At 40.0% G+C, this 14,413-nt stretch overlaps 1 protein-coding gene across 1 annotated transcript in view; it reads left to right on the top strand.

Annotated features, from left to right (window-relative positions):
* The window catches only part of KIF5C (kinesin family member 5C), a 316,620-nt gene that overhangs the window by 258,451 nt on the left and 43,756 nt on the right, over window positions 1-14,413 (top strand). The window contains exons 3-4 of the mRNA XM_081928835.1: window positions 6,453-6,543; window positions 12,292-12,365. Of these exons, the coding sequence (XP_081784961.1) occupies window positions 6,453-6,543; window positions 12,292-12,365 (165 nt within the window). The remainder of the gene's footprint in view (window positions 1-6,452; window positions 6,544-12,291; window positions 12,366-14,413) is intronic.

Genomic DNA, 14,413 nt, shown 5'->3' on the forward strand with positions numbered 1-14,413 from the left:
TTAGACCTTGATAAATTTGCTTGAATTGGAACACAGGCAGATGAGATTTTCATTTGTTGGGTTCAACAGGCCAGAAGAATACAGATGTTTTGTGTGTGTCAACATGCACAACTGCATGTGCCATTGTGAGTGTCTGAGGCAGCGCATGCTTCTTGATCATATGGGATCAGCTGCAATATTAGGATCTTAATTCATTGCTCGCCTTTGTTGGACAGCCAAGTCAGGCTGACAAAGGAGGTCCCATTGTAAATGAATGATAGTGTTGGGGCTTTCCATGTTTTTACAGACCAGCATTCTTGCCTTGGCCTTCAAAGAGGTCAGTGTCCCCATCACTTATTCCACAATGCTTTTAAAGAAAGATATGATACATTATGATATTATATGATTGATATGAACACAGATTAAGGCTTTGTAGTGTGCAGTAAATTGTGGAATATCACTAGCTACCACTTCATCAATGGAAATGCTTTCCCTCCCCACCCTGTTTGCTCTCTTTAGAAGCTGGTATCCTGCTGACTAGTATTCTTTGGGTTTAGAATTCAAGCCACCGGTGTGTGACCTGGCTCGGTTATTTAGCGGGTGCTGACTGTGCTTTGTGCTTCTCAGCTGGGTTGCTTCTGCTTTCTCTTGATTTAGAATATTGATTTCCACCTCCCCCTCTCTCTAAGTGAGAAAACTGGCTGCAGACTGAAGACGGCATGGCAGGAGGGGGGAAAGTGAAACACAGTGGGTGAGATTAGAACAAAATTGGAAGAAATGACAAAAGGAATCAATGAGGAATTGTTGAAACAATAATTGATTATGGGGTCTTGAAAAAAGAACATCATGTCCGACAGCATGTAAAGCACAAAAGTCGGGAAGTAGATGAGAAATACACATCCAAGCAAAATGTGCACCTGCATTATTTCTTGTTTGATCATAGTCCTGTACAGTGCAACAAAAGGCTTAATGTGTGAAATTGTGCAATTACACTATTGCAGCATGAAGAAACGTAAGAAATGAATTTTACCTTATTTCATGACAAATAGTGTAGCAATAGTATATTTGAGTTGATTACTTACTTTTATTTTATTGCTTATTGAATTTTTATACTGCCCTATACCTGGAGGTCTCAGGGCAGTTCACAGAATAAAATCAAAATATAAAACCACATAATACATAATCAAAATAAAAACAACAATTCAATAATACCCCCCAAGCCACATTTTAATAGGGTGTACATAGGATGTCAATCAAATCAACCAGAGGCCTGGTTAAAAAGGAACATTTTTGCCTGGCACCTAAAGGTGTAGAATGAATGTTTTTATGCAATGGTGTCCAGACATAGGGGAGGTGCGTGCAGTTCTGATCGTGATATTATGAACAGAATAGAGATTAACACTGAAAACCCTGCATTCTGGCAGTGCAAGTGTGTGTTTAAAAAATTCAGAAAAAAACAGTTTCATTATTATTATTTTTCTGTAAAGTTCAATGTAGTATTTCTGTCAGACCCATTATATATATATGAAGACAGTTCTCTTTCGCAGACAGGGAGGGACAGAGAAGGTTCACTCACTTCCTTTCTGTCAGTATTACTCAGTCCATCTTTCTGATGTATGGAGGCTCAATGTGATACAGTTTGAAAGACTGAAGAGCATTGTTCACCGAAGGAATACATATTTGAGGCTTGTGTGATTTCAAATGGAAGGTAGCTTGAGTTTGTTCACAAAAGGGGTGGTGAGAGAAAGATGATCACAGAAATTATTAGTGACTCACGATTGCTGTTGTCTATATTTTGGTTAAAGGGATGCGGGTGGCGCTGTGGTCTAAACCACTGAACCTCTTGGGCTTGTTGATCAGAAGATTGGCAGTTAGAATCCCCGTGATAGGGTGAGCTCCCGTTGCTCGGTCCCAGCTCCTGCCAACCTAGCTGTTCGAAAGCAGACCAGATTTATATTTTTTTATATAGTAATTTTTAATGGTATATTTGTTTTTGTTTTTCTATGTTGCCCCTATTTTATCTGTAAGCTGCCTTGAGTCCCTGTCTGGGCGGGGTATAAATACATATAATCAGTGCTTTTTTTCCTAGGGGGCGTCGAGGTATGCATACCCCTAAACATTTTGTGAATCTTTGTACTTTTGTCCATTTACTGCATTTATTTTTCCCAATTTGAACTATAAAATAGTGATTTTCTTGAGTCAAAATGAGAGTACCCCTAAACACTTTTAAAGAAAAAAAGCACTGCATAGAATAATACATATAATAATGTGTTAGCCTTCCCTCTCTCTCTTTAATGCACATCTTCTCCTATAGACATACTTCTAGAGTTCTTAGTAATGGATAAAATCATACAAATGCACTTCTGTGCTTCCTGTCAAAAATATGCTTGGTTCTTAGTATGCAGTTTTGCATAGTAGGGAAGTTTGATAGAAGAAGGTTGCAGGAAGCTGGTTGTGCTGGTTTTTTTTTTTTACTTTTTGTTGCTGTTGTTGTTTTATGCTGGCCTTGAGCATAATGAGGAGTTGGTGGTAGATAGCATTTTTTTTGCAATGATTCACATTTGCAAAGCGGTGTGCAAGCATTCAGTAATTGAGTTCTTGCAGCTCATCGCAGCCCCCAGGTAGGGAACTGTGTCTTAAGAGATGACACAGTTTTAATGGCAACCTAATATGTGTATGCCTGAAGGTAGTGTTGGCTGTAGCTTAATGGTGATTTCTGTTAACTTGGTGCAACTGCCTGAGGATTTTTGCTTAGTTTTATATTTACAGCATGAATGATCTAGATGGTAATGAATGTTTAGGTGCAGTTTTCTTCACAGCAACTGCCCTGCTTGAGTCAGGAAGCAATTCTTACTCTATTCCAGAGCTTATTGTCCCTCTCTTTTAAAATTCAGTACATTTGTTGCCTTACCTTTTCACCAAGAATCTTGAAATGATATCACTTGGCTGATCCAAGACATGATACACATTGCACTAGGTGCACATACTTCCAGCATAATTTCTCATTCTTTCCTTCTCTCTCTCTCTCTCTCTCTCTCTCTCTCTCTCTCTCTCGTTTATAGAAAACATACTCCCTATTTTTTACTGTATTTTATTTGCTAGATTTCTTATCCACCATTCACTGTAACATATTCCTGGGTGGAATACAACCTTTAAAAAAGAAAGAAAAATAAATCCAATATAACTTTCTATATCTGAACACTTAGACAAGATTGCAATACTTTGCTGTTTCTCAGACAATCTTTTTCTTTCTTGCTTGTGGTTTGCTCAAAGTGTTTCTGAGTGTGGCGCTCTATCATGGTTATATTTGTCACACTACAAATAGCAATATATGCAAAAACCATAATGTGCATTTGTCTTCATAAAGTAAAAAAAATGAATGTGTGTGTGTATTTAATGTGGTGACTCTTGTAGAAATTCTGAAATAAATAAACTGGTTCTTTGTCCTGAAAGAACTGGTAAAAATGCTTTTTTAGCTGCTTACTCATACATGTCTGATAGAGGAACTTGTACTTTCATCTTGGTACAAGAAAAATATGATTGATTGCTTAGCTGAATTCTGGTGAGTCCTACAAGTTACCTGGTTTTATAGGGCCTTACAGTAAGTGTTTCCCTGCTTGAGCAACATGCATCAACCTTGGTCATCTCTGGAAATTGAACAGTTCAGGCTTTGAGTATCCCTTCTGCCTTAAGCTATCACCTTAGGCATGTTAAAAGGGGTAAAATGTCAAATTATGGTGGCTGCTGGACTTAACATGTGTCTTAAACACATTGCATTCTTTTATTACAATATGTTACTACACTGTAGATTTTGAACCATTATGATAAAAGGATGGATTTATAGTCAGTAGCACGCACTGACATTGAAACACAAAATATTGCAGGTGAGATCTCATTTCATGGATAATATATTGCTTTTGAATGTGGCTTTTGCACATTTTTTGCCACCGGTCTTCAGAACTCTAACTTAAGCAGGTGACAGGTTTATAGCTGCCTTTATGGATAAATAAAAGTGAAACTTGTGAATTATGTGTGTCAGAACATCTGGTTGCAGATGGCAGTCGCAGCTAAAACTAAATTTTACAACACAGTAGAACCTACCTGTATAGAAGGTAGCTTGCAGTCTTAAATGACAAGTTCGGGTTGGTAACAGTTGTGTTTTTTCTTCTTTTTTAAAAAAGAAGTTGTGTGGGTTTTTTAATTGAGCAAAGGGCTTTTCATTAAACCCATGAACCAGTGTTGAGAGGGTTTAAAGTGCCTGTGATTCGTGGCCAGACAAGATGCTGTTTATAGTTGTCATGAGGAGTCTGCCCCCTCCCCCTTACATAGCCTCTAGTGGAGGCCATTTTTGGCAGAATCCTTAAGCCATGTTTTCCTTGTTCTGGCTGTAACATACGGTAATTGTACTTGCAATGTGGATTCCTTAGGGCCTTGGGTGTCGGATCTAGTCTTCGGCAAGGTATCCTTTAGTCATATCTTCAAGGTGGGGGGGAGGCATTTCATGCAGCCCCATGTGGCAGCGTTTGCAGGGCCCCTTAAAGGGTTGATTGTGGGAGTCCCTGGCCCTACAGCGGCAGCATGTAGGTCAAACTGCCGGCAGAGATAAGGTGGGAGGGCACGCTGTGTAAGTTTGTGCTTTACAGTCCCCTCCCATTGCACCTCATTGCCCTGCACATCCTCAGACCTGGACAAGCTAACAGGGTTACATGCTAAGGCCTATGCCAAGTTCCCCACATTCTGAAGTTAAATAAAGTTGTGGCCAATCTGAACCCATACTTTGGTCTCTTGTCTCTTTCTTTGGGGGGTAGGCTCCACGGACAGGGTTCAGCGTGTGTGCTCTCAATGTGGATTGTGCTGTTAGGCGAGTATCTGTGTTCCTGGCATTTATAGGTATCAAAAGGAAAACTTGCAATGTGATGACCTCATTGCACTGTGAGTTCTGTGCATCAGAATCTAAAGAGGAGGCTGTTTCAGCATGAGTGTAATAGATATAATATGTGCTCTGCTCCTCTGTGAGCCCTTCAGATTGACAACTGTACCAAGGATAGCTGGAAGAGGAGCCCTGGGAATAGGGGCTGCCAGTTACGCTTCTTGGCTGAGCTGGATAATGTGTTCTCCCCCTTTTGGCTGATCTGGGAAATATTGTGTATGTGTGCTTGGATATTCTAGAATGCATTCTCATCACCTTTTGCCCATACCTCTTTTTATGTATTTACTGGCATCCATGAAGCACTATAGCAGGATGCCATTCAGTGTCCTGCTTGTGGACTTAGCATGGGCATCTGGCTGGCCACTGTGCGAAAAGGATGGACTAGATCATCCCTTGGCCTGATCCAGCAGGGCTTTTCTTAGGTTCTTAATCCTCAAGTACCATCTACCCAATACTTAATTCTTTAGAGGGACGCTGGTGGTGCTGTGGTCTAAACCACTGAGCCTTTTGGGCTTGCTGACCGAAAGGTTGGCAGTTCGAATCCACATGACAGGGTGAGCTCCCATTGCTCTGTTCCAGCTTCTGCCAAACTAGCAGTTTGAAAGCATGCCAGTGCAAAGTAGATAAATAGGTACCGCTGCGGCTTTGGTTTCCATCACAATGTTCCATTGCGCCAGAAGTGGTTTAGTCCTGTTAGCCACATGACCTGGAAAGCTGTCTGTGGAAAACGCTGGCTCCCCCGGACTGAAAGCGAGATGAGCGTCCATAGTCGCCTTTGACTGGACTTAACCATCCAGGAGTCCTTTACCTTTACCTTTTTTTTTTACTTAATTCTTTGTATTGCATTTGAAATCACTTTTGCGTGACACTTGAAAGACTGTGACCATGTCAAAATCTTCCTCCTGCTTCTTATAAAAAATGAGGCTTTTGTATGCGAGTACAATATATTATATTATTTTCTATCCTAATAATATAACACTGATGTTTCTGCTACCCACTTCACACAATTGGAAGGAGGAAGGTATTATGATGAGTTTCCCATTTCTTGGTAATATAATCTCAACCATAGACCCATGTCCCTTTAAACATTTCCCTTTCCTTAATTGAAACAAGGTATATCTGTACCTTAATGTGCTGTTAATGTAGGATTCAGTGGGAATAAGATATTATATGAGAGAGATTGTAATGTTTTGATATTACAAATGCCAGTTTCTGTTCAGATAATTCATTTTATATTTTTAATTGCTAAAGAAGGAGGTTAGACGTTTTCAACTGCAATGTTAATGTTTGAGCCTATTCTGTTTCCTTCATACGATGATGAATCTGATAAGCTTCTAGGAAATTAGAATTCTAGTTTCTGTTTGCTAAGTGCTCTGAATAGGCTATCTCACAAATGCCAGATATGCCATAGGAAAATCTTTTGTAGTAATCAACAATCCAAATTGAGCAGGTGTGCTGTTTTATATGGTTCTCTGTAGGCTTTTATGATAACCCTTTTGTCATTTGTGGTCTTTCATAAAAATACCTTTTGTTTTTATTTCAGCAAGGGAAACCCTATGTCTTCGATAGAGTGTTCCCTTCGAATACATCCCAAGAACAAGTCTATAATGCTTGTGCCAAGCAGATTGTTAAAGGTAAGAGATTCTCAAATAATTTCTAGTCATGCCTGAAAGGGCTCGTGGCAAACTGAAATAGAGAGTGGGTGGTAAACAAAGGTGGAACGGGGTAATTTTTCTTTGTTTCTGTTGATATTTATGGAGCTACAGGTGAGATGTGAAAACCTCTGAAATAAACTGGGAGCTCAAGGATCTCAGCCTGTAGCTCAGGTAGAGAAATACATGCATCTTACATTGCCCTGCTTCTGAATAGCATAGCTCATTAGTAAAGTACCTGCTTTGTATGCAGAAACTCATAGGTCCAATCCCTTGAACCTCTAGTTAAAAGGAGCAGGTAAAAGGTGAGTAGAAAAGCTCTCTACTTGGGACCCTCCCCATGCTATGGCCAGTCAAACTGGACTCGACAAGGTGGATGAACAATCTGAGTTGGTGTAAGACAGCTTCTGAAATTCCTTTCAGCTTTAAATTTTAAAGACATAGCTGTACTTGATGAGCCTCTCTGAAGCTAGAACTATGAACTTAACAAGTTTCTGGAACCATTCTTGAAAGCGCTCTTTTTTTTGGCAGAGACATGATCCTAAAATCTCCATAGCATTGGCATTTATTTCTGTAACTGCTATGAGTGTGATGTGTGACAAATAATGATAATGTTGTCTAAGATGAGGCATTTGTAAACCTAAACCATTGATGGGGTGGCCTTCAGTTCTCTGGGCCTATAGTTTCAACTCTTCATCCAGCATTCCCCACCTTTGACCTTGTTAATCTGGCTCAGGTGTGGCCTTTAGTTTGGATGCAGATTGGTGTCTGCAGTGCCTTTATCCATCTGCTGGTTTTTCCGGAGTGCTATTAACCTTATTAGACTAACTGATAGGGTTATACCTATCCCTCCCAATGAATAAATTAATCATGTCCTCATTTATTCTCAGTGGCAACCTGGTCCTTAGGGACTGTTCCCATTTAGTGACTTGGAGCTGGAAACGCTATTTTAAAAAGATATGTTAATTGTGGAGCTTGCCACTTCATTCCATAATCATTTTGTCAGTTGGTATGGATACCAATAGTGTTATGTTGACATGCAGTTTTGAATCTGGGGATTCATAGTTGAAAGGCAAAGCGATGGCTTCTCTTTCTCCTGTCTTAAATATCACATATAATCTTTCTCCCCAAAGGGGGATGGGGGAGATCTTAGTATATTTTAAAGCTGGCTTCATTGCAATATGTTAACACTGATATTTCTCCCCCAAGCTTCAACCACAATTTCCTGTAAATTGTTCCCCCTGCTTTCTCTCATGTCCTGCTCTAGCTATTTGTTGTTAGGAGAATAGAAAGGCTTCAGTCCATTTTCTGTGCAGGAAAATGACTGTTCTATCAGCTGAATCCTGCTGACTGGGAGGAATTAAGCACCATGGTTACTAGAAGATGTTACTGGAGTGCGTAGGAATAAGAAATGGCCAATATGCGCAAACTGGTGGGCATTTGTCTTTTTTACTGTGGCTGTTCACAAGGGACATCTGGAGCCTTGGATAAAGGCAAAATGATATTTTAATGATTTTCTTCAAATAATTGCTTACAGAGACATCCTCAGTCCACAGTGAATAAACCGACTCCTTTGGGTTATATTATTGCATGACCATTGAATAATAAAGTGCAGGTATATCTATTTTGTAAAATGTAGAGGAAGGTGTGTATGTGTAATTTTGAACTGAACTTGTGTTACAGGAGTAATATGGTTGCTATTTTATCAGTGTAGAAATTCATGAACAGAAAAGAGCAGGAACATGTGGAGTCTGTCCTTGATTTTGTTTCTCCTGTGTGAATTCTGCATTCCTGTGTTATGATTAGCAGAAATGGAAACTTGGCATAAGAATCTGCCCTAGTCTGTATCAGAGATTTCCAAACTTTCTTTGCAGCAGACCATTTGAAAACTGCTGAGAGTCTGGGCTTTATGGTTTTTCTGAATGTTGTATTAATTGTCATACACTGTGCTAAATGCTGTATGATGTTTAATTGTATTTTTTATTATCTTTTCTTTTTCCTATATGTGATAGTTTATGGTTTGACAGTTAAAATTCCAAATTGTAATACAATAAATACAATATAAGAAATATAAGAAACAATGAAAATGCAATAAGAAATCAATATGATTATTTATTGTGATGGATGTGCTGTGTCTGGCCTTCAGCCACATATCCGCAGACATGTCATAGACCACCTGAATGAAGCTTATGGACCACAGTTTAGGTAGCCCTGGTCTATATATAAAGAAATTCTTCAGTTTGGAAGAAGACAACACTCCAGGATCTTGATGTAGGTTTCGACAGTGCCTTTTTAGTACCCAGCAATCAGCACTATTCCTCTGGACAGCTCCATGGGTGTGATAGAACTCAGGAGGTTTTTGATGGTTTCTTCCTGAACTGCCAGCTTTGATTGTAAACCTAACAATCAGCCATTCCAAATTCTGCACAAACATCTTAAGTTTCATTTCAGAAAAGAGCAACAATTTTACTGATTACCTCAAAGCATATTGACTTGGAGATTAGCAAATCTGCATTAAAACATACAAGTCAGGACATTGTCTAATTTTTGGAAAAACTGATTCTTAATATCTTTGTAAATGTCTAGGAAGATATTGCAAGATCCAGATTTTAGTAATTATTTTTAGTAAGTAAGTATATTGACTATCTATTGGATCTAAGTGTTTTAAAATTAGTGTGCTCTAAATATGTTTTTTTAATTTCTAAAAAAGTGCCTTTCATTTACCTTGTTTATTTGCCCTAAGCTTTTGTGTGTTTTTTTTTAAAAAACAGAGCTAAATTAAATGTTAATTTTCAGCCTAAGTGGTTTCTTTTGAGTGAAATACAGTGCATGGATGGTTAAAATCTGGTTCATAATTATCTGTTTGAAACCACAACTGATTGCTCTACCAAGGAAAGCTGCTGTCTCAATAATATGCAAGTCTTGTTTCATTGAACTGAAAATCAATACCATGTTGCTTTTAGGAAGGCATTCAGAATGAGACTTTGCAATTCCACAAGCTTGTAATTCCTCCAGCTGTTTAGGGACCCCTTTGCTAAGAGCAAGAGGCTGGCCAGAAACATAAATTATTGTGTTTAAAGGCTAAACCTTTAGTTCAGATTTTTTTTCCATTTTGTGAGATCAGTGCTGTCAGTCTTGCAGTAGGAAAGGAACAAGGTTTATTATTATCAGTAATGTGGTTATGTTTTTAAGTTTGTGATGCAGAAGGACAGGGAAAATTTTCTATGTCCTAGTATTCATTGTTTATCTATGCCAGTATTTCTTTGTTGCTCTTCAGTGTTTTTGCATAGTAGCATGGTGATTTCCCCCGCTCAAAGCCAGGAAATAAGGTTCCTAGTAAGCTAAAGAGAAAACTGGAGCTTTGAAATGGGGTTAAGAAGGAAAGAGTCACTGGATTTGTATGATTTCTTCCCCTGGGATGGTAACTGCTTATAGAAAACTGTAGAAGAATTAATAATTTTACAGTCACTGTGATTAGACAGCAGTGTCTCTCCCCACGCTTTTCAGATACATATAAGGTTCTTCTCCAAACAATGATTAGTTATTCTAGTATTTTCTCTCTCTGCCTTTAGCATTCTGTAGGATTTGAAGCTCACATAAAAAATACCTTTCCTGTTTTCTCTTTCAAATTTATATACTTCTGCATACCCAGGAAATCCTCTGAGCATATAGAAATGTTTTGGGGTGACCCAGTTTTACTTCCAACCTGATAAGCACTTCCAACCTGATAAGCACCCTTGTTTGCTATTAAAAGCATGATGGTTTGTTTTTTTACAAGTTGCTTTGAGGCTTTTATAGTCCACCTCAACCTCCATCAGTAAAAGTTGTTGTAACACCATCTTCTTTAAGAGGGGTATTTATTTATTCTCACTACTCTACTGACTGTCACTTGACTATACCAGCAGCTTAGGTAGCCCAGTTCAACAAACCCTAGTGAGCCAAAAGCTATGCGATAGTAGCCCGATGAAAAAAGGAGGGCACGGTTCCTGCACTTTTAACAGTTGTGCAGAGGAGGGAATTTTATCAGACATAGCTTGTATGACAATACACTGCTACTTTTAGCCAGTATGTCTCCAGTTGCTGAGAAACACAGATGCACGAGTATGTTCTTCTGCTCAGGTCTTGCCCATGAACAGGATGTCCTGAACCAACAGTTTGCTCTTAGGTTTTCACACAACTATTAAAAGGTTCAGGAGCCCTTCTCTCTTCTCCACCTGGCCATTCCAAAATGCATTCAAGTCCAGTCATTCTGTTTCTTGAATGGACAGCTCCCTTTGTGGAACTGAGAGTAGGTACCTGGAATTTCTGCAACAGTTGTAGGGATTTTGGGGTGGGTGGGGTGGGACATGGTTTCTCTTCTCACAAATCCTTGAAGCTATTTGGGCTACAGGGCAGACTCTTAACAGCAGAAGTTGTGCCAGGTGAAGAAGAGTGTGTGTCAACCTCACAACATGTGTGGGAACAATGTGGTCTTACTGGCTCTTAATTACAATTTTTTCCCTGTATTCCTAACATCCTTGTTTGGTGAATTTTTGGGTGGTATTCAGTGTTGTGCTGTGGTAGACATCCTGGCAGTGCAAGCATTACAGCTTTCTTTATGGAGTGATTCTGTCCCCTCCTCCCCCTGCATGATGCTCTGGGTGTTCTCCTGACTCCGTGAGCCAATTTTGGGGAGCACTGCGGGAAAAGCGGGAGGGAAAGCCCTGATGTGCATGCAGAAGCCCTTGTGCAGGGCTTGCACTGAGAGAACTCGTTAGGTGAATCCAACTGCTTATATTTTACAAGCCAAAGTAACTTTCAAGAATTTGGCAGGGGGAGGGAAACATAATATTTTGTGTTCTTTATTATAACTTTTATTCCTAGTGATCTTGAGAGTCATTTCCTTCCTAAAATAAGTATGCTCTGAAAGTAACTTTCTGTTCCAGCCTAATTTCTTTCGCCATATGAGCTCTAAGATATAATATTCTGTCCTCAGTCTTCACTAGGTTACTTCCACCCATGTAACAGGGTTTCTCCTTCCTCTTCTTTCCCCTACAGCTTCCCCATATGCTCCAGTGAATCCCTCAATCCTCCAGAGCAGATTTTATTGGGGTGCAGGTTGGAAAGAGAGGAAGGGAAAGTCTCTTTGCTTGAGTGGAAGACCATTCTGCTGGCAGACGGACACCACTGGATGTCCCCCATAATGTGGGAAGGAGGAACTCATTGTGCCAAATTTACACTGGGAAGTATTCTAGGCTCCATATCTTTTCAAGAGAGTAGGCATTGGAATCAACTTTCTTACACCTTTCCCATCAAATAACAAGAAAAAATGAATATAAAACAATCCTATGTTGAGAAGAAGCAGTAGGCACATCTTAAAACGGCCATTATTCCCTTTGCTATGGAACCAGCATAGCTCATGATTCATATAATTATCTTCTTTCCTTATCTTCCTCAATTAGTAAACTGGACAGTAAGCAGTATCCAAATGATATTTATTCGGGGAAGCAGTAGGAAGTCACAACAGATGCTATTTTCTAAATTTGATCTAGCTGGGAAGAAATCTGGTTTCTTTATGTTGCCCTGCACGGTACATCTGTACATTTTCCTGCCAGATACCTCCTTCTAATTTCCTAGTTCCTCCCCCCTGCCTCCCCCCCATCTTCTGACTAAATGTTGGCTAATGGCATCTTCCTTGATGAATTATAGTATCCTATATAAAAAAAACAAATTCATTCTTTCTCCTTTCAGATGTTCTTGAGGGATACAATGGTACAATTTTTGCTTATGGTCAAACATCTTCAGGAAAAACACATACCATGGAGGTAAGAGTGATTTTTCAAATATAGATTTATTGACAATATGCTTATTAGACAAGAACAACAGCTTGAAATCGCTGAAGTGGATTTTGCTACTAATAGAGAAAGAGTGGGTTGTGTCAGATTATGTCCTTCTTTGATCCTGCAGAGGCTCCCATGAATGGAAGAGGAGATGTGGTATCTGTGGGTTTTCTCTCTGTTACTCTATAACACCTTCCTCTAATCTGCTTCAGAGAGCTGGTGAACTCCCAGGAACATGCAGGTGGTACTGCAGAGGGCTGCAGGGGAAAAGGGGCATTTTGCGAAAACCTCTCCCTCCCACCTTTTATGCGTGTAACACTTTGCTAGAGTATAAAGCTTTCCACAATTTGAAGGATACAACCGGTAGACTCCACTAAAATTAAACTGCATTTTTAGAAGGGTAAACTTTCATGGCAAGGTTTTTTTTTAAAAAAAACACAAGCAAACAACTGTGTTGTATGTATAATATAATATATTGCATGTGCATATGTATGCATGCACACATCCATTTTGAAATTCACCCAACTCAAATGTTCTAGTCTGGGCATAAATATATGTGGTTGTTTCTTAGCATATATTTGACTCTCTGTTTTAGTCAACCAGTTACATCTAGAAAGCTAGAATCTCTCTCTCTGTCTTAAGCCTACACGGAATAGGAAAGTGTTCTGTAGGTTAAAAGCATCCTACACTAAATAAATGGGGCTTCTTCTCCAGCTGAGGTCCTTTGGCCATGCTACATATATACTGGGTAGAATTTGATTATGCATGGCAAGGGCATTGCAAGGTTGGCTTATCAGAAGGTAACTTTACTCTTCTCCTAAGCAATAGCACATTCTTCAGTCAAATCTGATAACATAATCAGAGTTTTGTAACTGTATTCTGGGTTTCCTTCTATTCTTATTAGGGTTTCCTCAGTTAGAAAATTGATAACAGCTAAGGATCCGCAAGCTGTAACTGGGCTTGTTAGCCAACAATAGTTTCTACTGGCAGCCAATTTCTTAGATTGCCTCTGTAGAACAGAGTGAATCCTTTTTATACCTTTATAGGAGAGGAGTAGTATGTAGCAACCTCTAGTGACATACAGGAGCATAGGAAGCTTCCTTATACTGAGCCATACCATTGGCAAAGGTAAAGGGTAAAGGGACCCCTGACCATTAGGTCCAGTCTTGGCCGACTCTGGGGTTGCGGTGATCATCTCGCTTTATTGGCCGAGGGAGCCGGCATACAGCTTCCAGGTCATGTGGCCAGCATGACTAAGCTGCTTCTGGCGAACCAGAGCAGCACACGGAAACGCCGTTTACCTTCCTGCCAGAGTGTTACCTTTTTATCTACTTGCACTTTGATGTGCTTTTGAACTGCTAGGTTGGCAGGAGCAGGGACCGAGCAACGGGAGCTCACCCCATTTGAACTGCCGACCTTCTGATCAGCAAGTACTAGGCTCTGTGGTTTAACCCACAGCGCCACCTGCGTCCCTATACCATTGGTAGCCAGATACAATTTACACTTTGCCAGTTCATTTCTGGGCCCAATTCAAGGTACTCGTATTCATGTTTAAAGCCTTGAATGACTCAGGTCCCAGATACCTGAAAGACTGCTTCCTTCCATACAGACCCTATCAGGTGCTGAGATTGACAGAGAAGGCCCTTTTGGTAGTTCCTCAGAGGCTTGTGGGGTGATAGCCCAGGAAGAGGCATTCTGTGTTGTGGCCCCTAAGCTATGAAACTTCCTTGCCACTGAGGTGCATCTGGCCCCTTCAGTGTACAGCTTTTAGAGAATGATGAGGATGAGCCTCTTTATCCCAGCTTTTGACACAGCAATTACAGACATATTTTTCTGACTTGTACCCAGAAAATTGCAGGATTCCACCTGAATGTCTCCCCTCCTTCTCTACAGCCCATCTGCTGCCCCCCAAACCCAGTGCCTAAACTCCTCTCCAGTCCACAACACTTCTGAGATAGAGCATTGCAACCAGCCTGATGCCACACATTTTGTGTCTTTAGTTTGCTTATTGGCTTTAACAAAACGAATATTTT

This window comes from Podarcis melisellensis, assembly GCF_964234715.1.
Source record: "Podarcis melisellensis genome assembly, chromosome: 1".
In the NCBI taxonomy this organism is placed as follows: Eukaryota; Metazoa; Chordata; class Lepidosauria; order Squamata; family Lacertidae; genus Podarcis; species Podarcis melisellensis.